This window comes from Maylandia zebra, linkage group LG12, assembly GCF_041146795.1.
Source record: "Maylandia zebra isolate NMK-2024a linkage group LG12, Mzebra_GT3a, whole genome shotgun sequence".
Classification (NCBI taxonomy): domain Eukaryota; kingdom Metazoa; phylum Chordata; class Actinopteri; order Cichliformes; family Cichlidae; genus Maylandia; species Maylandia zebra.
The window spans coordinates 30,686,424-30,711,232 of NC_135178.1; the positions used below are offsets into that span (position 1 = coordinate 30,686,424).

Sequence of the window (24,809 nt, forward strand, 5' to 3'; positions counted from 1 at the left end):
GTAGGAGGAATCATACTGCTCCCTGGTGGTCAAAGTTATTGCAGCAATTTCAATTTAGATTTGCTGGCATTTTTGAAAATACATAAGTTGTTAAAAGAGTGCTTCTCATAAAAAACAAAACACACAAATGTAATAAAACATCGTCTCTAATTATATGAAGGCTTGTTCATTTCTTCAGAGTCTGTCTTTATTCTTTCCACAAATTCCTGACAACAATACCTAAAAACAACAACAGTCCAAGGTTTCTGTTTGAAACAAACTTTTTCCAGCAGTCTTCTGGTTTGTTGATGTCTAATGTGTAAATCTACGAGAGAAGAAAATAAATATACTTCAATGGAAAACCTAATCTTAAAACACATGAATCTGTGCATGTTTCTCATTTAAATGTTGTATTAAAGTTGACCATGATCCTCACCTGGTTTGTCAGGTGCATTGCTATACCGGTGAGTACAGCATAGTAAGGGAGAGTCTGTTCAGCATTGACCCCAGCTAATACCAGTCCAGACATCATGGCCACAACGAAGCCACTCAGCCAGGGTTTGGTTTGCTCCTGGAACCTCAGTGCAGTAGATTTGACTCCTACTTTGATGTCATCCTCCTTATCCTATTTATGAAAGACAAAACAACACGAGGTCATAGTCAATCAAGGTCCCTACTGTAACATAGGACACATTAATCTCATGTTCACCTCAAAGAAAAACATCAGTAAACACAGTAAACTGCAATCCCTTAAACTGCATTTCTTAAATATAAAGGAACAGCTACCATGTACTCACAGTTTAAACTGAATAAATAATTACTTTTAGTTACACTATGAAAATTAACACACTGTAGTAATATTGTGATCCAGTTCAACTGTTGCACTGATTTTTTTTTCTCATGACTCGGAGGATTTAATCTAACCTATATACCTGTTCCTATTCTTCTATTTATATTTTCCTAATAAAATGTCATTAATGTTCATACATAAAATTGATTCTGAGTACCTGTAATAGTTGAGACACAAAAGAACCCCAAGTGCAAGCGAGAGCTGCCCTCCCAGGAAGACCAGCGCCTGCATTCGAGAAATCTCTCCTGATGCGATTGGTCGAGAGGCTGTGTGGGACACCTGCGCAAAAACACGAACACTTTCAATTTATCAGAGCTGAAAAATAAAGAAACACTTTGAGCAGTGACAGTGACACAGGTAAGTCTAACGTCTGCTTAGAAATGGAGGTTTTATTTACTTTATTGCAAAAACGTCCTGTTCTTTGTTTGGAGTCAGCTGTAAGAAAATCTCATTTACTTTTTTGTCGAAGTCTTTGTCCCACATGTCATTGATGGTGCAGCCGGCCCCTCTCATGAGAAGAGCACCTGTACCAAACAGTGTGAGCATGCCCAGATCTGGGAAGCATCCAGGGTTAGCAGCCAGAGCAATGCTCCATGTACAGGGGAGGTACAGCAGCCATGTCCCTATGATTAAAAGGCAATGAATTTCAAGGGAATTAAACAAGGAAGTAAGATAAGAACAGAAACAAAGCCCACAAAGAGATGAATGTGCAGCCAATAGCTACATTAATCTGGTGGCATTTTAAATGTGGTTTGGTTTTAGATGCATCTGTGCAGTGACACTGAAAAAATGCAGGGGCAAGATATTTTAGACTCATTGTCTTACACAGTAATTACATAAGAGTTTTACAGTTTGGTAGGATTCTTTCAAAGAACAATTTTAACAATTATTATCTACATCATGAGTTAGGGCTACATGCTTACAAAGATGCTTCCCTGTTAGTGCCAGTTAATAGCTCTACAAGGTCAAAGATGATGTGCTTATTTTAGCCATTTGTTTTCTGAAGACTGTATTAATGTTATATAGCTTCTTGTTTTGTTCTGTTTTGTTAACATGGTGAAAATGCTGCTAAAAATCGTTCTGGGCTTAAAGAGTGCATGTTTGGAATAAAGTCAAAATTCTGCAATATTCTAGATATCAATATTTTTCTTTTAAACTGACACAGATAAAAATCATTGCATAGCAGAAAATGAATGTGTAGACATGGTCATAATGACCTGCTGAAGTTAAACCTGAGTACATGAGCTTGCTTTGTCACAGTAGGAAGGAAAAACTCCCTTTTAACAGGGAGGGACGGCTATCTGTCGCGACTGGTTGGGGTGAGCGAATGAAGACACGACAACCCAACAATGTGATGTTCATATAAGTACAAACCTATAGGTTTGTCCAGCCTCATCAGCCGGAGGTACGGTTGGACGTGTACTGGTGCTGAATTTACTATAGTAGCAGCTGATAAACTGAACCGTCTTCTCCCGTTTTGCTGTGTTTCAAGAAGTCTTATTGATGACCAGACTGCAGATTGGTTCTTAGGCTTTCTCTTCCACACACGGGAGTCTGAGGGGGGCCCATCTCCAGCCTGTATCCCTTCCTTCTGGATGAAGCAGGTAGAAAGACATCGATAACAAGCTCCATGGTGGATCCTTTTCAGAGTGCTCAAAGCTAGCTTGGCTGTGAACATGGTGTCTCTGCACTCATAAAGATCACCCCTGCACACACAGAAGCAGAAAGACACATGCAAACGAAGGTTAAACAAATACATTTGGTACAACAGAAACAGAGATGTGTGAAACTTTTGGCTGAAACAACCTGACTGTTTTAGCTGTTTAGGTAAGACACTGCACACACCTACATGAGACAAGCTGGTGTTACAGTAACAAGGCTAAGCTATCACTGAAAATATAATGAATGCTACCAACACACTTGCTAACTCTAGTGTGATATAACGCCAAAGCAAGCTTACAATGAAGGTTACAATAGAGATTAAAGCTGCAAGCAGCGTTATGAGGGCCCTCGCACCCCCGGCACGTCGAGCCACTGCCAACACCTCAAACCGGCACGTCCAATGTGATGTCACATTGATGGATTTCATGCTTTTAATCACCAGCTAACATTTCATCTTATTCAACCAGGATTATAGTCATGCCACTAGGTGGCGCTCTAACCATTATTGACAAATAGCATAACAAACATTTCCAAGCTCGAGTCTCATCACACCTGCGACCTTTGGGAGAGATTGGACATTGTGTTTTTTAGTGACAGCAGATTACTGCTTTTTGCGAGTGATTGAAACTCTACGTGCCGCCATGACCACCCCGTTTCCCTGAACGGAAAAAGCTTCGCAATTTAACATCACAAAGGTCTTTAGATTCTACACACTGAAGAATGCTTCAATATGATGAAATCCCTTGGAGGAGTTCGTCAAAGTATGAGGCCTGAAAAGGGGGGAAAATGTCATCAAAATTACACATTAATTTTAAAATGGCTGACTTCCTGTTGGATTTGGGATATTGCTCCAAGAGACTTTTTTGTACATCTTGATATCTTACACAAGCTTACCAAGTGTCAGACTCATAGATGAAACACAGAGCAGGGGCTGATGTTTTGAAATATTGTAGGGGGCGCTGTGGAGCCATTTTGCGCTATTCAAGGAAAATGGTTACATAACAACAATGCCTTCATCCATTTGGAGGTGTGTGCCAAATTTCAAGCCTCTATAAACTTTCCAAGCCCCTCAAAAGCCACTTCATCTTTCATGATGAACCGCGTTGCCACCAGGGTGCGCCGTTCAATTTAAAGTCACAATTTTTGCACTGAAGCATCACGAGGGACTGATGGTGATATTTACCGCTTTTGAGGTGGCCACGATCGACCTGTGAAAATCAGTACAACAAAGTTAAAGCCATGACATTTCCTGTTGCCACTAGGTGGCGCTGTCCGTATTTCCGACAATGGGCACATCAATCTGTTCAGGGCGGGTCTGACATCATGCCTGTAAAGTCTGGTACTGATCAGACTGGATTTCATTGAGTTATACTAATTTGTTTCTTCATGGCGTGACATCAAAGTTCGCCATGCTGCTGGGGTCACACCCTTTCGTGAAAAGTCACAGTTTTCACTGTAACCCAAGACCAACTCCTTAAGGCTTTCCTGGAGAAATTTGAGGCTGCAGATGTCACCCATCACAATACTGTACCCCAAAGTGTAAAACATGACATTTCCTGTTCCCACTAGGTGGCGCTGTCCCTGGTGTCAAATATGGCAGTTGAAATATGTTCAGGGGTGGAGCCTTATCATATGTGTTCACTTTGGTCAAGGTCAGAAAATGTATGACAAAATGAGAGGCAATAAGATTTTCATGGCGAGTCATCGAAATTCGCCATGGCGCCACGGCCTCATAGTATTGTGAAAACTCAAAAGCTCCGCAATTTAACATGGCACAAGGGTGTAGTTGACACTGTCCAAATTTGAAGGTTATGAAATGAAACCCCAAGGAGGAGTTCGCAAAAGTTCGAGGCATGGAAATGGCAAAATTAGAGCCAAAATGTCACCTTCTCTTCCAAATGGCGGACTTCCTGTTGGGTTTGCGTCAATGGGCCCACTGACTTTTTTGTTCGTCTTGGCATGATACACATGTGTGCCAAATTTCATACATGTAGCTCAAACGATGTGGTCGTAGGGCTGCATTTAACAAGGCATAGGTGGCGCTCTAGAGCCATTTCCCAGTGCTCATATGTAAAACCATTAAAATACAAAATTTTTCACCAGACCTGGCATGTGTGCAAAATTTCATGAGTTTTTGAGCATGTTTAGGCCCTCAAAAAGGCCCTTGTTTGGGGTGAATAATAATAATAATAATAATAATAATAATAATAATAAGAAACGGAGCAGATACAATAGGGCCTTCGCACTCTCAGTGCTCGGGCCCTAAATATACCGATTTTAAAAAGACCAAACACTGGACAGATGACAACCACATCAATACTTCCCTGCTGGGTCGTCATTGGTCGTCTCTTCTTTGAGACTGACAGACAAGTTGGAGGACCAGCGCCTCCAACTGGTGTGGAGTGTGCATCACAATTTCCTTACTGGTTAAATAAAAACCAGGTCTCACACTAACTAGTTTTTATTTTTTATTATGGCAGCTCCATATTCAGCATTCTTTATCCAGTATATCCACTTTGCCTCCTCTGCACATGTACAAACAATCAGTAAGTTGGTTTTATTCGTTTTTGTGGTTTCTTTTGCAATCCTCAATGGGAAATAGCTACAGAGGTCACTTTCTGTCAACCATATGTATGCAATAATATAAATAATATTCAGCTTAATGGAAGCTTTTATATGCCAATAGTTTTTTTAATAGCAGTGTTTTGTTAGTTTATCTAACACTGCTTCACCTAAGGCGTTCTTAACAATTGCCTGTTTCTTTCTTTTTTTGCACTTATTAAGGAAAAAGCACCCATGCTTTTTTGGTTAAAACCATATGTTGGAAAACCTCTTTGAACAAGCCCTCTAAGTCTACTTCACTTATTTTGTTCTTGTTAACATACAAAACAACCATGGAGTAGTAGTCAGTGTAAACTGATCGGATCCTAGAAATTTATTTCTGTTCATCTGGACCCAGCGTTTAGTAGAAACATTTTATCACTTATCTATGTGACTTCTTCAGTTTCAGCCGACTGCAGGCTTCACCAACTTTACAAACAATACGGCTGCATAATGACTAAAATAACACCAATCAGCCAGAAGCTTAGTTTCAATAAAAAAAAATTCAAAGTGAGAAATAAAATAAATAAGTTCTAAACAGATTCTTAAATTTACTTGTCAAGACAGGGTAGGGCTGTGGAATATGCAACATTATTGCATATGCAAAAAACATGTGACAAGTGTAAGCAGCATTACAACTGAAACCTCACTGCTCTTGCTGAACAGTGCTGCACAGGGCCCTGTTCCAAAGGGCTTCGGAGTTGACGTAAAGCGGCGATGTATGTCGGCAACCTTCCGATTACAAGGCGAACTCCCAACTCTTGAGCCACGATCGCCCCAAAGACTACAATGAGAATAGAAACAGAGCAGTGTGGCTGGTTAAGTGGTGCAGTTGATAATGAAAAACATGCTTTCATTTTGTACTTTTTAGTATGAGTACTATTCATTGTGAGATGAGGAATGGCTGCATTCACTGCATTATAAGATCGTGAAAGATAAACTCTTAAGCCCCTTCTCGTTTGAGAGATGGTCGTTCCTTTTTTACACAAACGGCCTCCTGCTTAAAGCAGGATATCTGCCTCGAAAGGATTTGCGCATCATGAACATATAAAGAGTGAATTTGAAACATATTGAGCAAAAACTGCTGTGAAGATGTGATATATGACACAAATCTAGATCCTTTAATTTTCCCCTAGAATGTTTTAGCTTTCATCTTGTTGTAAAAGCCAGACCCTCTGCAAAAGTCTGCAACATCAGTATAAAATTTCTCTGGGATACCAAGGTGATATTGGTAAAACAAAGCTTTTCTTGCTTTCTTTGTGACCTGTGCAGCTCAGCAAGCATCGTCACTGCAAGCACGTGGCCAACTGCCTGCGATAGAAACCGAGCCTGAAAAAAGGATTTCTGTTATAAGTTTTTAATAACAATAGCGCCCATTTATTTAAATATGCGGTGCTATATAACACTTACAGTATGGAGGATTTGTTAATACCTTTCATTGGACATTATAATACCTATATCGCCGGCCATAGAAACAGAAAACAACACCATCACAAAAACAGAAAAGACTTTTAAAAGGGGGGCTTGGCGTTAAGGTATGAAATCTACGTACTTCCGGTTACTGTTTCCCCAGATTTCACAATGAACTAAGCGTGGAAGTAAAAAAAAACAACAACAAAAAACTCCATACGTTTTCGTGAATATTAACAAACACATATTTTTTTTTATCAAATTGATAAAATTAAAAAAAATACAATTAAGAAATCCTAGTTCGTATTAAACCAAAATATCCTGTCGTTATATCGAATCTCGTGTAACTGCTGGTAAATAACATTATAATTGATATTTTAATTACTTACACAGCGGAGGTAGTTTTCAGGTAGTTTTATTTTGAAGGGTTGGTGAATTCTACGGAAGTGAAGATGTTTTGTTGCGGTGGGGGAAGCACAGGCCAGGGAGAGTCACACACGCTTGAAAAATGGCGGAAACGTGCTCCGTGTTCACGCGACTTCCAGCAGCGGTTCAAAACGGTGCCTCCTAAGCCTTGTCCTGTTTTTGTGTGCATGCGTGAGTAAAAACCTTGCGTGCATCGCGCACTTTAGCGAGTTGCACATTTCGGCATTTTGTTAAAATAGGTAGGATCTGTTTATTCGGTTGACTCGTTTTACGTCTCCTTCCTGTTGAATATGCTACACTGAAAGTTAAATAGAGGTGTTGAGTTCTTTGTGCTGCCATATTTAAAGATAATATTAGCAAAGCGTACAATCTCGCTCTCTTTTTTAAGTATTCACTTGTGCGTTTAACTTAATAACGGGTAACGAAGTAGCGTCGGATTATGTTGTGCTGCTTCTGTGCCTTGAGAAAAATAATAATCTGTTTTTTCAGTTGTCTAGGTGTGTCACTTAATGTGTAAGGCTGTGGGTTAAAAGAGGCATGCAAGATGGAAAACGGTATGTATCACAGAGGTATGCAACGTCTTTGTGAATAGATACTGACCTATGCTGATCTATACTGGTCTGTTGCCTGCCCCCTCAGATACAGTGGAGTGCTCCACCTCTGGCCACATCAAGCAAGTCATCAGCCAAGCAGTCACTGAAGAATCCCAAGTCGAGGCTTTCCATTGTAGTCACTGTGTGCTGATCTTCGAATCCAAGGTGTACCTTTTTGAACACCTTTACAAGGTGCATGGCCTCAATACAGAAATTTCTCTCAGAGAGGCTGGTTTATCCCCTGGGACTGACAAAGCCAACACAGAGAGCAGCAGTTCAGGAGATAATTTTAAATGCCAGAGGTGTGATTTTAAAGCTTGTAGTTGGGATGGTTTAAGTGAACACGAGGAACTGTGTCACAAAACTTCAGAAAATCCTAACGTGTCAGGAGGTGTCATCATTTCAGAAAACCTCGACAGCACTTTAAGTGTCATTTCAGCAAACCAGAACAATGAAGCTGCAGGAACATCGGAAGATCCATCAGTTCTTTCAGATATTTCTACCTCAGAAGCAAACTGCACATTAAAGGACCTGAAAATTTTGCAGGAATCTCCTTCAAGCTCCTGTCCAAACAGTAGTGGTGTGTTTAAAGTCACAGCAAAGTCTGTGATAGATATCACCGGAAGTAAGTCGTACCCTTTTTTGCACACTGACTTGACTACTGATTTGACTAAAACTCCGGAACAATTCAGAAAGGAAACTGTTCCTGACAGTGCTGTGAAGAGATCCAGTGGTAAAAGTTTAAAAGGTCATCCTGTCAAAAAAGCCAAGTTGGATAACGAAGAGATGCTCACGGAAAATGAAAATAGACAACAGTCATCCAGCAGCGAAGTCAGCGAAGATGAAGATGAGGCAGACGCGGCAAAAGTGTATTCTTGTAAACATTGTGACTACAGTGACGTAGGCATCAGGCGAATTTCTGCCCATTATCAAAGTGACCACCCTTATATCAGATACAATTCTGTCTACATTCAGGACGCAAGTGATCACAGTGCCACCTTTCGTTGCTTGGAGTGTCCAGTTGAGTTTTTAAGCACAGCTGACCTCAAGAGGCACTACTTGGAAAATCATCCAGATGCCCCAGATGTATTTGCCATGAAATCATGTGGCCTCAGTTTGGTTTTCAAATGCTTTCTTTGTAAATTTACTATCAATCTATTGAAGTCTTTGAAAGAACATTACAAGGCAAAGCATGCAACATATGAAGTGGAGAATTCCTTATTGTTCTGCAGATATTCAATGTCTGAATGCCAAGAGGAATCGTCTCAGCTGAGTCTAGATGTTCACTACCAAAAAAGCCACCCAGATGAAGTAATCACATTAGATAAAATCAAACAGTCCGTTTGTCCCACATCACATGCAGCATCAGAGATGACATCTGAGAAGTGTTCAGATTCTGTGATTGTAGTAGATCATTCAGAGACCACACCAGAAGCCTGTAAGAATCGTTCAGAATCTTCCCAAACCACGAAAGGGGAATCTTCGAAGTTTCCAACAAAATCCAGTAATGAAATTACTACTGGACTGGACATTTCCTCATCCAGTTTACCAAATGAAACATTTTACTGCCAGTTCTGCAGTTACACAAGTACCAAGGTTAAGAGTATCCTTGGTCATCACTATGCAAAACATTCTATGGATGCACCAATAGGTACTGATGATGTCCTAGGGTACAGTGCTGAGATGCAGAAACGTCAGAGTGAATCTAAGATGTCAAAAAGTCCTTCATCTTCCCAATTTAATACTAGTAAACAAGTGAAGATGTGTAGGGAAAAAGAAGATCTGTATAAGGAGGATTACACAGCAGATGCCTCAGAAACAGGAGAGAGACAGAACAAGTCCTACGCATGTCCAGAAAACTTGTTTTACTGCCACAAATGCAACTTTGGAAATCCATCTGTAAAAGGAGTAATTAACCATCAGGCTAAGGTTCATCGAAAGTGTAATTCCAGCACTAAGTGTGTTCTTGAATATACAGCTTTAATCCATGATGAAATCAGGAAAGCAAATGCAAAGGATTCCTCTTCTTCCCGTCTACCTCCTCCTATAATAAATGAAGGTGAAGAAAAAGCATTTTTTTGCCACTTTTGTAACTACAGGCATAGTACTTTGGATCACGTAATGCACCATTACAGCAGAATACATCATGGATTTAAGGCGAAGACTTCAGAAGTCCTTCTGCATACATCTAAGATCCACAATCAGGCACAGAAATCTCTTCTAACATCCACTCAAAATGAAGAAGCTGCTCAGGAAATCCTCAAGCTGAAAATGAAAAAGAAAAAAACAAGGAAGCATTCAAAGTCTTTGGTCATTTCAGCAACACCCTCAGTGACAACCCCACACAGAAAGAGGTCCCTGAACTGTTACGCATGCGCATACAAAACTGACGTGATATATGCTCTGAAGACGCATTTAAGGAAAATTCACAAAGTAAAGCGTACAGTCACAGATATTTTAAGATATTATTTTAGACAAGGATTATTAGAGCCCGGCTATTATTGTGAATTCTGTGTTTTCAGACATGAAAAAGCTGCAGCAGTTTATGAGCACTACGAGGAACGCCACCTAGGACGTGTCCCCTGCGTTGAGTATGTAAGTTTTCAGTTATATGTCGGTCCTGGAATGGTCCATTGTAAAAAGAAGAAGCCTGATCTAGAGCAGAGTGGAGGCAATGGCACTGAAAACAGATTGCTATCCCAAAGATACGGACAAAATAGAGCTGGTTTGTCTTGCAAAAGATGCTCTTTTAAATCTAAATCTTTGTCAGATCTGGCACACCATTACCGAATGGTTCATCCTTTGAGTGCAAAACTTTCCAAGAAAACAAGCGCAAGCTGGCGGGTGGAAGACCAAAGTGACAGACCCGGCTCATTGTCCTCCAAAGTGTTCAAGTGCCTTTACTGCTCTGCAAATTTTAATAGCAAAAAGGGTCTCCACACTCACTGTGGATTGAAACACCCGGAAGCTGTAATTGAAAGATATGAACAAGAACAAAAACCAGAACAGCAGCTCCAAAAATGTCTGCATAAGACATTGAAGTCTAGCATAACAGCAGAAAAAAGCAGCAACAAACAGTTGTACAAGTGCCAGATGTGCACCTATAAAGGACGATATCAATACCTCCAGCGCCACTACAAAAATACTCACAAATTGGATGCAGTCAGTATTTACAAACTTCTTGAGAAATATAATAAGCGTAAATGGAACTCTCCCAGCAACGTACTTAAATCAGGCAACAGCACAAAGGTTAAATGTTTGAAATGTCCAGAATTAACATTCAAGTCGTCGCAGCTGCTCATTGACCACTATAGTACTTTTCACCGCTCAGAGTGGAAATTGGACTTTACTGTGTTGTCACTAGGATCGAAGACAATGAAAACCACAGGGGTTTACAAATGTGACCACTGCAACACACAATTAAATGGGATTAGAAAGTTGTGTTATCACATGGATCGCCACAGAGCAAGGATGCTAAAGAAGGCCAAGGCTGCGCAGAGAAAGGAGTCGCTTATTAGCACAACACTAGAGCAAGAATCCAGCGAGGTAAGTTGACGCTGTAATTCCTGTCTATGCTCTTTGTCTTCTGATCTACTCGTGTTATTTGACCATTACTGTGATTTTTTTTTTTTTTTTTTTTTTTTTTTTTTTTTTTTTCCCAGCCCTGCAGGCAAGATGAAATGACCACATTGGAAACTGTGAACGAGGTTAATCGTTGGAACGGGACACGAGTACAGAGCGCCGCTACATCAGAACTCTCTGATGTACAGCAGCCAGAACTAGAATCGAATGGAGACAAACACACGTGTAAACAGTGCGGCCGGATGTTTATGTCATTGAAAGGCTTGCATTCCCATGAGCACAGCCACGCAGCCATCAAGAAACTGGACAATAGCTCCACATCTGGATTAAAACACAAGTAAGAACTTTGGGCTTTTTTTATTGTTAAAAACTAAACTAAAAAAAAGTATTGATAATAGACAAATTTAAGCTCATATATTAAAGCAGTCACACCATTTTGCCACGCTTTTTTCTTCTTCTTCTTCTTGTGGGCTCACTTAAAAAGTAACATAGCCAAATGGAAATTTTAACAGTTGGTCTTGTTTAGTCTGAAAAAGTACAGTGCCTATCTGGGTATTGGAAAACCTTTGCAGAAAAGCTTCTTTATCTCAAGATTTAAAAAAAATATATATATATATATATTTTTTTTATGTAAATATTAGGGCTGCTCAATTAATCGAATTTTAATCACGATTACGATCTGGGCTTTAAACAATCATTAAAAATGACTGAGCCGATTATTAGCCCCTCCCTCGTGCTTTACTCTCGCGCTGCTCCGTGTGGCAAATCGAGCGCACCTCTCTGCATTTCGAACACGTGTCACAACAATTAAGAGGACCCGAGGGAAGCTCCGAAAGCTAAGCAGAAGTTATTTGGAGAGGAGAGTGACTGCTGTTGGTTGAAAAGAGAGGTAAAAAAAAACTTCAGTGGTGTGGAAACATGGGTTGGCGGAGTCAGACGTGGATCAAGTAGACATAGTGTGTAAACTTTGCTACAGTGTCGTAGCTGCACCACAGAGCAACACTGCAAAGTTCACTAAACATAGATGTTTACATTTTTCATTTATTTTTTATATTGCAAACATTTGCACTGTTATCAGTATTTGCACACTATTTTATATTATTTTTTGACAATCTTTAAAGTCATTATTCAATACATTGTTATTGTTAAATAAATATCGTCAAATAATCGAGATCTCAATTTCAGTGAAAATAATTGTGATTATAATTTTTGCCATAATCGAGCAGCCCTAGTAAATATTCGTTTTCACATTTGTTTTAAATGTTGCATTTATTCTCGCATTTGCATTCAGGATGAGTAATAATTGATACTTTTAATTCTGCATCATCACACATGCGCAGGATCTGACTAGTTTCTATAGTCAGGTGACATAATGCATTCCTGGTTTGCCTCAAGGAGGAGACACAAATCCCTTTGGGGTGGCATCGGGAAGAGAACCTGGCATAAAAGTGTGCTAAATCAAACATGCCGCGCTATCTGCTGTTTGGACCCTTTTTGAAGAAGAAGCTTCTTTTATTCAAATTTAGACATTGTTGTCAATTATTTTAAATGTATGGGAATAACTTGGATGAGTTTTATGAGGTATTTGACTTGACAGACATCTTGAATTTGTCATTTCTACTCATTACTCAACACGAGTTGTCACCAAACACCGACAGATTTGCAATGTTATCACTGATTTCTCCTGTTGTCATTAGGAAAACTCTGGAAATGCACATGGAGACGGGTCACTCTACCTGCCAGTCAAAGCCTACTCATCAGAAGGACCTCTGCTGCCCTTTCTGTCTGTACCAAACTAAGAACAAGAACAACATGATTGATCACATTGTCTTGCATCGTGGTATGTTGGAGCATTTGCAGGATTTGTAGGAACGTGTTCTGCTTTCCGATACCTGACGCTGTCACATAAGCATTCCCTTTTTTCCTTTTTTTTTTCTTTACAGGGGAACGTGTAGTGCCAATAGAGGTTCGTCGCCCCAAGCTGTCACGTTGCCATCAAGGCATCATCTTTGGGTCAAAAAAGGTATTCTCTTTAACTGATGGGCGGACGGTGCTTTTGTTCTACACACTGCTGTCATAACCATGAAGATCTAGAAAATCAAGAGAAAATGAAGTTGAATGAAGAATTAAGTTATTTAAGCCTATAAAAAATGTAAACAGCAATTAGATGTCAGATGTCAACATGTCTGGTATTTGAAGGGAGTAGCCAACGAAAGAGAGTGGGAGCATACATCCTAAAAATATGAATAGATATATAAATTAACATAAAGAATTCATCAGAATGACATTTTTAAATGTCAACCATGCATCTTGCTTAGTAGCACTGCATCACTTTCACAAGCTACATATAGACAGTGGACTTACTTTTGCAAAAGAATGGTTTTATTCACATATCACATTGGCTACAGAGACATTGGCACTGGGCCATTTGATTCCTTTAGTCTGAATGTTTTTGTAGTCCAAAAACTTTGCCACAAATCGGTTTAATATTGATTAAGGTTGCACCTAATGGAGTGATGCAGTGCATATCCTACCCCAATTCCTTGGCTATTAAAAAGTGCTACATTTACAGGGATTAAACCATAAGTAATGTCAAAGATGGACATGGACAACTACTGTGACACGATCCGTTGGTTTCTGAAATTGTGTTTTGATGCCCCAAGATTAGCATTTTCACCACAACCATCTTAGTTTCAAAGTAGGGCTGGGCGATATGGCCTAAAATCCATATCACGGTATAATTTGAAGCATGTGCGGTAACGATATATATCAGGATATATTCTTTTCTTCTGTATAACGTATTTTACACACTATAAGGCACACTTAAAATCCTTTAATTTTCTCAAAAATCGACAGTGTGCCTTATGTATGAATTCTGGTTGTGCTTACTGACCTCAAACCGATTTTGTGTTACACGGTGCGTAGAAATCAAAAAATGTTTTAGTACGACTTTGGAGAGCTATGAAAGCGCACCGCTTGATGGATTGCCGGAGCATTACGGCTGCCGTAGTCAGGAGCCTTGCGGAGTAATCCAAAACTCCGTCCACTTCAGGTCCCAAAGTCAAACACTGCAGCGTCACAAACTATCGCAATTCTTTCATCTTTAATAAAATGATCAGCGTTTCTGCTCTACCAGGTGTAACAATTAAGTTTAACATCCAGGCATCCATGAAAACAGAATCTATTAAATTGAATGGAGTTAGAAGTTAGCAGGAAATTTGCTCGCTAGCTTCCACCTAAACATCATATAGCATGTTCTGACTGAGAGATTTCTGAAAAAATTTAAATGTACAGCTCTGCTATCACTTCCAACATAAATGAAGACAGAAAACTAAACAGCAGTGACATTTGTAAGGTTACTGAAGTTGGGCTAGCTGGTATATAATGATGTCCTACGTGATTGCTAGCGACACAGCTACGTTAGCATAACATTAGCACAGTGAAGCTGAAGGATGAATGCCAACTTTTTAACGTGAGGGTTTCTAGTGGTTAGGGACAAATGCAATTGCATGGCAGGATGCTGTAAACGGACCAAACTTCAGTCAGGAGAACAACTGAGATAATCCATCCACAATACGAGGTTAGTCATTAATATACTGCAACAACATGGGAATATAGCAGCTGCGAGAGAATTCAGCATTAACAGTGGGGCAAAAAAGTATTTAGTCAGCCACCAATTGTGCAAGTTCCCCCACCTAAAATGATGACAGAGGTCAGTAATTTGCACCAGAGGTACACTTCAACTGTGAGAGACAGAATGTGAAAAAAAATCCATGAATCCACATGGTAGGATTTGTAAAGAATTTATTCGTAAATCAGGGTGGAAAATAAGTATTTGGTCACTAACAAAAATACAACTCAATACTTTGTAACATAACCTTTGTTGGCAATAACAGAGGTCAAACGTTTACTATAGGTCTTTACCAGGTTTGCACACACAGTAGCTGGTATTTTGGCCCATTCCTCCATGTAGATCTTCTCGAGAGCAGTGATGTCTTGGGGCTGTCGCCGAGCAACACGGACTTTCAACTCCCGCCACAGATTTTCTATGGGGTTGAGGTCTGGAGACTGGCTAGGCCACTCCAGGACTTTCAAATGCTTCTTACGGAGCCACTCCTTTGTTGCCCGGGCGGTGTGTTTTGGATCATTGTCATGTTGGAAGACCCAGCCTCGTTTCATCTTCAAAGTTCTCACTGATGGAAGGAGGTTTTGGCTCAAAATCTCACGATACATGGCCCCATTCATTCTGTCCTTAACACGGATCAGTCGTCCTGTCCCCTTGGCAGAAAAACAGCCCCATAGCATGATGTTTCCACCCCCATGCTTCACAGTAGGTATGGTGTTCTTGGGATGCAACTCAATATTCTTCTTCCCCCAAACACGACAAGTTGAGTTTATACCAAAAAGTTCTACTTTGGTTTCATCTGACCACATGACATTCTCCCAATCCTCTGCTGTATCATCCATGTGCTCTCTGGCAAACTTCAGACGGGCCTGGACATGCACTGGCTTCAGCAGCGGAACACGTCTGGCACTGCGGGATTTGATTCCCTGCCGTTGTAGTGTGTTACTGATGGTGACCTTTGTTACTTTGGTCCCAGCTCTCTGCAGGTCATTCACCAGGTCCCCCTGTGTGGTTCTGGGATCTTTGCTCACCGTTCTCATGATCATTTTGACCCCACGGGATGAGATCTTGCGTGGAGCCCTAGATCGAGGGAGATTATCAGTGGTCTTGTATGTCTTCCATTTTCTGATGATTGCTCCCACAGTTGATTTTTTTCACACTAAGCTGCTTGCCTATTGTAGATTCACTCTTCCCAGTCTGGTGCAGGTCTACAATACTTTTCCTGGTGTCCTTCAAAAGCTCTTTGGTCTTGGCCATGGCGGAGTTTGGAGTCTGACTGTTTGAGGCTGTGGACAGGTGTCTTTTATACAGATGATGAGTTCAAACAGGTGCCATTCATGCAGGTAACGAGTGGGGGACTGTTACGTCCCTCTGCAGCTTTTAATCGTCTCAGTGTTTTCAGCTGGTGCTAATTGGCCACACCTAGTCAGGTGTGGATAAAAGCATACCTGAGGCAAGCTTTCCGGCAGTGCACTAGTCTTTGCCTTGGTGGCACCAGCCATTTTAGCCAACCTGGTTTTCCATTTTAGGATGAAACCTCTTCTCACCCACACTCTGTTATTCATCTCCTTTTTTTTATGTTGCGGCTTTTGAGCCGGGTCGTAACATAAGTGGTGGCACGTCCGGGATATTTGGACATTTTAGTGGAGACTGAATGTCAGTTTGTTTTGCTTTTAAGTGGGTGAGTGATGGTGGTCACTGTAATTGTGCAAACTCACTTTAGTAAGTGTGTTTCAGCTGGGTGGCTGTGCTGCCCTTCCATCGAAGCACTTGTTTGTTGTTTTGCTTTATTGTTTTAGTTTATTGTGTTTGGTGGCTATCCTGGGTGGGGGTACGCTTCAGAGTTTGGTAGGAGACTATATCTCTGGTCTGCTGCCTGCTCTCGAGTTCGCGTTTAAAGTTGCCTCGAGCCTGGTACACCACTGAAGACTAGGGTAGGTAAAGTTAGGGTTTTGTTGTTTTTAGTGTTTTAGGCTGGGAGTTGCACATAGTAAATCAGTGGCACCAAACTTGGTAGGAGGTTTGAGACCATTCTTGATTATGGTCTGTAGCTGAGGCAGGTAGGCTGTTTTTAAGTTGGCATTGTGTGCACACCCTGTGTGTGCATATGTCAGTGTGGATGGATGCTAATGAGATCCTTGTGAGGTGAGTGTTTTGTGCTGTGACCTTTAGTGTTGTGGGGAATATGGCTATTTTGTTGGATCACTTGTGAGTGTTGTTGGCCAGGTGATGGCAATAACACTGTGGGGTGCTGAGCCACCCTTGATGTGATCATTGTGTGGCCATAGCTCTCCATTTTGTGGTTGGTCACTAGTGTGCTTGATTTACTGAACTTCTTGGATTAAAGTAACTTGTTGTGGTATAGGGCCACTTGTATGTGACTGTTTGTGTGGTGGAGACAACAGATCACTTAGTTGTGATTATTTGTTGCTACTTTTGGTTTTGTGTTGTAGCAGATCAGGTAATAATTTTGGGTTTGACTGTTGTGCTCCTTTGTGTTGGTCACATGTTACTTTTTGTCTGTTCAGTGTGGCAACTTCAAATCCTCATGCCCATCCATGCTTAGAGATGCCAACTATAACGTGAACACTGTGCTTCTGTTAGCTTTAACTTTTATTCCAGGTTTGTGGGTCAAGGAACTGAAGGCTTCAGAGGGGCTTTTAATAAATTTAAGGGTCCTAGAGGAACCCTTTTAAGGGAGGAGGTGTTACGTCCCTCTGCAGCTTTTAATCGTCTCAGTGTTTTCAGCTGGTGCTAATTGGCCACACCTAGTCAGGTGTGGATAAAAGCATACCTGAGGCAAGCTTTCCAGCAGTGCACTAGTCTTTGCCTTGGTGGCACCAGCCATTTTAGCCAACCTGGTTTTCCATTTTAGGATGAAACCTCTTCTCACCCACACTCTGTTATTCATCTCCTTTTTTTTATGTTGCGGCTTTTGAGCCGGGTCGTAACAGGGACAAAAAAGCTTCTTACAGAAGACGTTACAGGTCTGTGAGAGCCAGAGATTTTCCTTGTTTGAGGTGACCAAATACTTATTTTCCACCCTAATTTACGAATAAATTCTTTACACATCCTACCATGTGAATTCATGGATTTTTTTTTTTCACATTCTGTCTCTCACAGTTGAAGTGTACCTCTGGTGCAAATTACTGACCTCTGTCATCATTTTAAGTGGGGGAACTTGCACAATCGGTGGCTGACTAAATACTTTTTTGCCCCACTGAATGAATCAATGGGACGGAAGTGGAGGAGTGGAGTTTTTGGCTATCCCCATATTCCAAAAGTGCTTTGTCTCTTTGCTATTACTGTCGCTCAGTAAAAATTGCAGATGATGTTGTTTTTAGTCGCTGCAATGCTTTCAACCAAAACAGGCGCAGCTTGATGACACCATCAACATACGCTATCGCGGTAGAGCGGTATAGTCAAAATCTCTACCGTTAGCCAAATTTATATAGTTTCTACCGTATACCGTTTATACCGCCCACTTCTATTTCAAAGAATAAGATGTGGTGAGAAGGAGAGGGGCTGACAGTGAAACTGCTATCTCTATGCAGTAAGCAGACAAAAGATAATCCAACATTTTTAAGCAATTTAAACATGATTTGCAAAATAGTTGTAGTAATGTTTTATTCAGTATGCTTCCAAAATCAGTGACTAAGCCCATAAACTCACAAGGAAAGTGTTTACTATGTCATGTCTGTCTTCCCATAAACTATAGGACTGGGAGTCTTATCTCAACCCCATAACTCCAAGTGTATTATATTGGATAAATGAGTTTTTGAGGCTTCTACATCATCAGTGCCCCACCCCAATATAATGTGATGGAAAAGTGTATCATAATTTGGACCTTGATTCTGTCTATGCAGGTCATGAAGAATCATGAACTCGTAGGTCAGGGGAGCCTTGATCAGCTGGAGGCAAGCGTTGATAATGTGCCAGTAACAGAAGAAGAAGAGGAACATTTGTCTAACATGGACCAGCTAGATAAAGACAGAGGAGAAGTAGAAATGGAGGACCTTTTTGCAGACTGTGATGAGGTTCCACAAGCTGAGAACCTGGAAGAAAACTATACCACAGAGAAAAGTGCACTCCAGATCAGGGAATGCCAGGAAACCAACGGAGAAAGTCCTGGCGAGACTTCCGAATCAGACATTCAACATGAAAATGCCAAACCAAACTCTACTGTCCAACAAGAGCTGCAAAAACAAGCGGAGCTTGTGCTGCTAGAGACTGCAAGAGAACAGGAGACAGGAAAAGTGGAACAAAGTGTAACAGAAGTGAAAATTACAGATACCCCATGTGAGGATTACGGCGATTCAGAGGAAGACAGGCAGACAAATGAAAACCAAGCCCAACCTGAATTCACAGAATCTGGAGACAAACAACAAATGGAGACAGGAAATGTGGAACAAAGTGTAACAGAAGTGAAAATTACAGATACCCCATGTGAGGATTACGGCGATCCAGAGGAAGAGAGGCAGACAAATGAAGACCAAGCCCAACCTGAATTCACAGAATCTGGAGACAAACAACAAATGGAGACAGGAAATGTGGAACAAAGTGTAACAGAAGTGAAAATTACAGATACCCCATGTGAGGATTACGGCAATCCAGAGGAAGAGAGACAGACATATGAAAACCAAGCCCAACCTGAATTCACAGAATCTGGAGACAAACAACAAATGGAGACCGGAAATGTGGAACAAAGTGTAACAGAAGTGAAAATTACAGATATCCCATGTGAGGATTACGGCAATCCAGAGGAAGAGAGACAGACATATGAAAACCAAGCCCAACCTGAATTCACAGAATCTGGAGACAAACAACAAATGGAGACAGGAAATGTGGAACAAAGTGTAACAGAAGTGAAAATTACAGATACCCCATGTGAGGATTACGGCGATCCAGAGGAAGAGAGGCAGACAAATGAAAACCAAGCCCAACCTGAATTCACAGAATCTGGAGACAAACAACAAATGGAGACAGGAAATGTGGAACAAAGTGTAACAGAAGTGAAAATTACAGATACCCCATGTGAGGATTACGGCGATCCAGAGGAAGAGAGGCAGACAAATGAAAACCAAGCCCAACCTGAATTCACAGAATCTGGAGACAAACAACAAATGGAGACAGGAAATGTGGAACAAAGTGTAACAGAAGTGAAATCTACAGATACCCCATGTGAGGATTACGGCAATCCAGAGGAAGAGAGACAGACATATGAAAACCAAGCCCAACCTGAATTCACAGAATCTGGAGACAAACAACAAATGGAGACAGGAAATGTGGAACAAAGTGTAACAGAAGTGAAAATTACAGATACCCCATGTGAGGATTACGGCGATCCAGAGGAAGAGAGACAGACATATGAAAACCAAGCCCAACCTGAATTCACAGAATCTGGAGACAAACAACAAATGGAGACAGGAAATGTGGAACAAAGTGTAACAGAAGTGAAAATTACAGATACCCCATGTGAGGATTACGGCGATCCAGAGGAAGAGAGGCAGACATATGAAAACCAAGCCCAACCTGAATTCACAGAATCTGGAGACGAACAACAAATGGAGACAGGAAATGTGGAACAAAGTGTAACAGAAGTGAAAATTACAGATACCCCATGTGAGGATTACGGCGATCCAGAGGAAGAGAGGCAGACAAATGAAAACCAAGCCCAACCTGAATTCACAGAATCTGGAGACAAACAACAAATGGAGACAGGAAATGTGGAACAAAGTGTAACAGAAGTGAAAATTACAGATACCCCATGTGAGGATTACGGCGATCCAGAGGAAGAGAGACAGACAAATGAAAACCAAGCCCAACCTGAATTCACAGAATCTGGAGACAAACAACAAATGGAGACAGGAAATGTGGAACAAAGTGTAACAGAAGTGAAAATTACAGATACCCCATGTGAGGATTACGGCAATCCAGAGGAAGAGAGGCAGACAAATGAAAACCAAGCCCAACCTGAATTCACAGAATCTGGAGACAAACAACAAATGGAGACAGGAAATGTGGAACAAAGTGTAACAGAAGTGAAAATTACAGATACCCCATGTGAGGATTACGGCGATCCAGAGGAAGAGAGGCAGACAAATGAAAACCAAGCCCAACCTGAATTCACAGAATCTGGAGACAAACAACAAATGGAGACAGAAAATGATTTCAAAGTGGATGAAGAAACACCAGCTGAAAAGCAAGACGTTAAAGCACTTGAGCATAAAACACTGAACATTGAGGCAAAGGTAGAAGATGACATACTGCGTCATATCTTACAGTTGGCCAATGATGACAGCAAGATGCATAACAAGGCAGATGAGGGTAAAACGGTCAAGATGGAGAAGGGCACTGAGGCAAGTGATATCCCATTAGCTGAAGAGAGCAACTTCCCTTTGTTCCAGAATCCAAAGAATCAAGTTGGTATAGAGGCAAATTCAGCCTTAACAAAGCTAAATATTGCACATGTAAATAACACGAGGACAGAGGAGAGTTTAAAAATTGAAAGACATATGTTAACCCTCCCGCCCACTTGTGCACAACTTAAGATGATCACCGGCGATATTTTAGGTGTCTCGTTTACAAAATTAAAGCAGGAAGAAGTGCACACTCAGCAAAGCAGTGAACAGGAACCTAAACCTTGCACAGAAATACCAGTACTTGAGAAAGAATGTCTGAAGAAGGAAGTGCACTCTCCTGAATGCTTCAAGGAGGAAGAAGAGAAAGGTCCTTTCGAGCAGAAGCAAAACCAAGAATCTGAGATGCTCACAGAAGACGAGGAACGACACCAAGATCAGGCGCCTGGTGACCACGACGGGATGAAGGATGATGATTGTCTGCAAGAGCCTGAAGGTAAAAAGAAATTATGAGTGAATTGAAATATTAGTTTTTGTGCATTTTTGTAAGCAAAATGCAGAAGCGGTGTGGAAAAACTAAATCTTTGCGTCTATAGGATGTAAGAAGGTAAGTAACAGCCAGATGCTACAATCATCAGCAAGTATGGTGACCTCTGTAAAAACAAATTGTCTGGCAGTTCATTGATCTGATTCACATGTGTGATAAAACAATGCACAAGGTGAAGATGCTCAGACAAACCAAAGAAATGTATGTAGAAGAGCTACATCTGAGACTCTAAAGGCTTCAATAGCGATGTCTAGCGATACTGCAAAGCATCACGTTTGGAGAAAACCAAACAGGATAACAGCACAAGCTGTTCACCTCCACACTTGCCTTTGTTCTACTCGTGTGCTGTGTAGATCACAGCTGTATCCACACCTGGGCATTTGTTATGCAGATGTTGTGGCAAACCTTCTGGCACCTACTTATACAGTACAGGGAATAGGGCTGCCACAATTAGTCGACTAGTCACGATTACGTCGACTATCAAAATCATCGACGACTGATTTAATAGTCGACGCGTCGTTTGAAGCTTTGTAAGATCACAAAAGACGCAGGAATAAGTAGTAGGATTTAAGAGTGTAATAACGGACTGATACAGAAGATGGCAGCACTGCATGTACAAGGATGCCAGCTGCCGTTAAACCCCGAAGAAGAAGAAGAAGCAGTGTCCCAGAATTCATAGCGCAGCCCAGCTCAAACGGCGGCAGCTAGTTAGTTTTAATATTACTCTTATTATTCTTTCTGGGTCACAAAATAAAGGTTTAACATATGTTCAGGCGAGAATGTAGCTGTGTAAACCTCAAATATCTGCTCAGTTTATCAAGACACCACATATTTTCAAAAGCGCTCCGACGTTTTCGGAGACGTCTGTTACCCACTAGCTCGATAGCGAGCCGGGGGCTAGGCTCACTAGTGCCCTGAGACCCACCGCTGTCTTTCGCTACTCAGGTTAAACATATATAAGTCACTTAGATAACTTAACAATGTTATTGTTTAGCTTTTTTTAGTATTTTATTTGTTCCTGAGTAAATCAGTTTGGGTGAGATTAAAGTTATAGTTTTTACATAGCTGAATAAACGTCAAGCAGACAGCTGATTATCAGAAGTGTGAGATTCTCGAGAATATACTCCAGTGTCCTGTTATATTTTAGATAGCAAGGAGTTTATTAAACTTCACCGAAACAATCTGCAAATTTCATTAAAATTTAATAAACTACCATCTTGTCTTTATTTTTAGTTGGCACAGACCTTAAACACTTAAAGCTGTAAGCTAATGGTAGTTATATAAGAGCAGATGCTGCTGGTGCAATAAGATGTACTTTTACGTCCAGTGGACGCATGATCTGATTAGTCGACTAATTGCAAAAATAATCTTTGACTAGTCGACTATCAAAATAATCGTTTGTGGCAGCCCTAACAGGGAATACTACCTGCACGAACCAGTCATCATCAGGTATTAATCTTGATTTCACTCTGCCATTACAAATTACATAAACATATGGGACAGTTTTCATGCTATATCCGCCGAACCTTTCGTAAGTGAATATTCTCTAGGGTGTACAGATGTATGAATCAAGCCTGTTCAGAGTTAGGATGTTGTATAAAATATAAATAATGCAGCATGCAGTGATTTGTATGGTATCTCTATGGTATTTATTTTAAAAAAATATTTAAAACCCCTCTCTCTTCTATAACAAGTTACAGAAAGTTGGCACCTTTAAAAAGAATGAGGACCTGTGACCAGAGCAGTACATTTTTGGATACTTTAAGAAGGTGCAGTTCATGCTTAGCACATATTTCAAAATCAAGTATCCGTGATGGTATCCAGGCATCGATTACCTTCAAAGGTATCACTAATGCTTAATAGTATCTACTAGGTTTAGAACAACAGAGACAACGGCTTTTTTAAGAAAGATCATATTTACATAAGAAATTTGCATTTGCATCATGAAATTAGAAATATAACAATGTAGAACATAAAATCGTCATTTGAATTTAGTACCAAATCACAAAAGTGAGGTCTTTAAGTTGTAAGGCAATGACCCTACAGTATTAGAGAGAAAACCACAACAATCAGATGATACCCTATGGGCAAAGCACTTGGTGATGGTGGGAAGGTAACCCTCCCTTTTAACAGGAAGAAGCCTCCAGGGAGGGACAGATGTCTGCCACAACGGTTGGGAGATGAGGTGAAACTCCTGAGCAATTTATCTTGCTCTTTCAATTATATAAGCTATGTTCTGATCTTTGATAGGATTAGAACACAGCACAGTCCCTTCAGTTTTCAAACGCGTACAGGGTTGTAAACACAGTGGCAAAAATGTTCCTAATCACACTTTTGTGAAATATGTCAAACTCAAAACGACCATGTGTTTTTCAATAAAACAATCTCTGTTGCTTGAAGCATTCAACCACATCACGTGGTTTTAGCAGCCTGTTGACTTTGTTTCGTTTCCAAGAATTGTTATGTTGTTGCCTAACCTTTCAGATGCCGTTTCCAAGAATCAACTTTGTGTGATCACAGCTCTAGAACAGCTAATGTACTAAAAAGACTCTGATATGAATGTCAGAGGCCATTTCTTCACCATTATAGATGAACTCTTAGCCTAAGTTAGACATAATGTTTTTACATCTAAAGTAAAAACATTATATGTATACAGATATCCTATTTAATCACAGCAATATCTCTTTCACTTTCAGACTGTTCTTGGCAGTGTCCACTTTGATGCTGCTCACCCAGAGAATCACCTCTGTGTCTTTGGACCTTCAGGAGAAACGAGTCGTACTGACACCATCCAAAAGGCAGACTTGTGTCACGCTTCTCCCTCTAATCAACTACATCCTCAATTTTACCACACTGCTTGGTGGTCCTTTGGATTCCTATGGACAATTCATTACTCTAATGGAGGGGATCAACCTCACCTCGCCACCCAGTCCTCTAGGTGTAGTTTTCCTAAAGCTGATGCAAGTATTAATGCTAGAGTGGGTTAGATTTTATCTTGTCTTTTTTCTGAAACATCTTATCCATGATTTCAACCCTGGCATCCTCTATGGCAGTGGTTCCCAAACTTTTTTTGCTGGGCCCCCCTTTGTTTTACAGAAAAGTGTTCTTCGCCCCCTCCCCCTTGCTCGCGCACGCACGCACGCACTAACACATCCTCCAACCACACACACCCACA

At 40.7% G+C, this 24,809-nt stretch overlaps 2 protein-coding genes across 8 annotated transcripts; one reads left to right on the plus strand and one right to left on the minus strand.

Moving 5' to 3' along the window:
* Positions 1-144: 144 nt before the first annotated feature.
* LOC112435652 (4-hydroxybenzoate polyprenyltransferase, mitochondrial-like) lies at positions 145-7,597 on the minus strand. 4 transcript variants are annotated; one of them, XM_076891060.1, is made up of 8 exons: positions 6,503-6,589; positions 6,357-6,421; positions 5,743-5,876; positions 2,204-2,535; positions 1,286-1,452; positions 987-1,108; positions 416-604; positions 145-304 (listed from the first exon to the last, which is right to left on the minus strand). In XM_076891060.1, the coding sequence occupies exons 4-7, from the start codon at positions 2,505-2,507 to the stop codon at positions 580-582; spliced, it is 618 nt and encodes a 205-aa protein (XP_076747175.1). In that variant the 5' UTR covers positions 2,508-2,535; positions 5,743-5,876; positions 6,357-6,421; positions 6,503-6,589; the 3' UTR covers positions 145-304; positions 416-579. The 4 variants fall into 4 exon arrangements, with proteins under 4 accessions (XP_076747175.1, XP_076747176.1, XP_076747177.1 ...); XM_076891061.1 differs by lacking the exons at positions 6,357-6,421; positions 6,503-6,589 and adding an exon at positions 7,529-7,597; XM_076891062.1 differs by lacking the exons at positions 5,743-5,876; positions 6,357-6,421; positions 6,503-6,589 and adding an exon at positions 4,764-5,635.
* LOC112435653 (uncharacterized) lies at positions 6,945-24,500 on the plus strand. Of its 4 annotated transcripts, XM_076891047.1 has the most exons (9): positions 7,469-7,482; positions 7,568-7,686; positions 10,044-10,116; positions 10,886-11,067; positions 11,184-11,440; positions 12,801-12,943; positions 13,047-13,126; positions 18,595-21,583; positions 24,331-24,500. In XM_076891047.1, the coding sequence occupies exons 4-9, from the start codon at positions 10,897-10,899 to the stop codon at positions 24,354-24,356; spliced, it is 3,666 nt and encodes a 1,221-aa protein (XP_076747162.1). In that variant the 5' UTR covers positions 7,469-7,482; positions 7,568-7,686; positions 10,044-10,116; positions 10,886-10,896; the 3' UTR covers positions 24,357-24,500. The 4 variants fall into 4 exon arrangements, with proteins under 4 accessions (XP_076747160.1, XP_076747159.1, XP_076747162.1 ...); XM_076891045.1 differs by adding an exon at positions 6,945-7,062 and having other exon boundaries at positions 7,418-7,482; positions 7,568-11,067; XM_076891044.1 differs by adding an exon at positions 6,961-7,099 and having other exon boundaries at positions 7,418-7,482; positions 7,568-11,067.
* The last annotated feature ends 309 nt before the right edge of the window (positions 24,501-24,809 follow it).

Excerpts from the sequence above, each read along its gene's own strand:
- LOC112435652 (XM_076891059.1), bottom strand. The coding sequence starts at position 2,588 with ATGTATTTGTTTAACCTTCGTTTGCATGTGTCTTTCTGCTTCTGTGTG. Across the intron at positions 1,109-1,285 it reads ACAAAGACTTCGACAAAAAA|GTGTCCCACACAGCCTCTCG; the intron begins GTAAATGAGATT and ends GTTTTTGCGCAG. Across the intron at positions 605-986 it reads TTGTGTCTCAACTATTACAG|GATAAGGAGGATGACATCAA; the intron begins GTACTCAGAATC and ends TTTCATAAATAG.
- LOC112435653 (XM_076891045.1), top strand. Across the intron at positions 11,068-11,183 it reads TAGAGCAAGAATCCAGCGAG|CCCTGCAGGCAAGATGAAAT; the intron begins GTAAGTTGACGC and ends TTTTTTTCCCAG. Across the intron at positions 11,441-12,800 it reads ACATCTGGATTAAAACACAA|GAAAACTCTGGAAATGCACA; the intron begins GTAAGAACTTTG and ends TGTTGTCATTAG.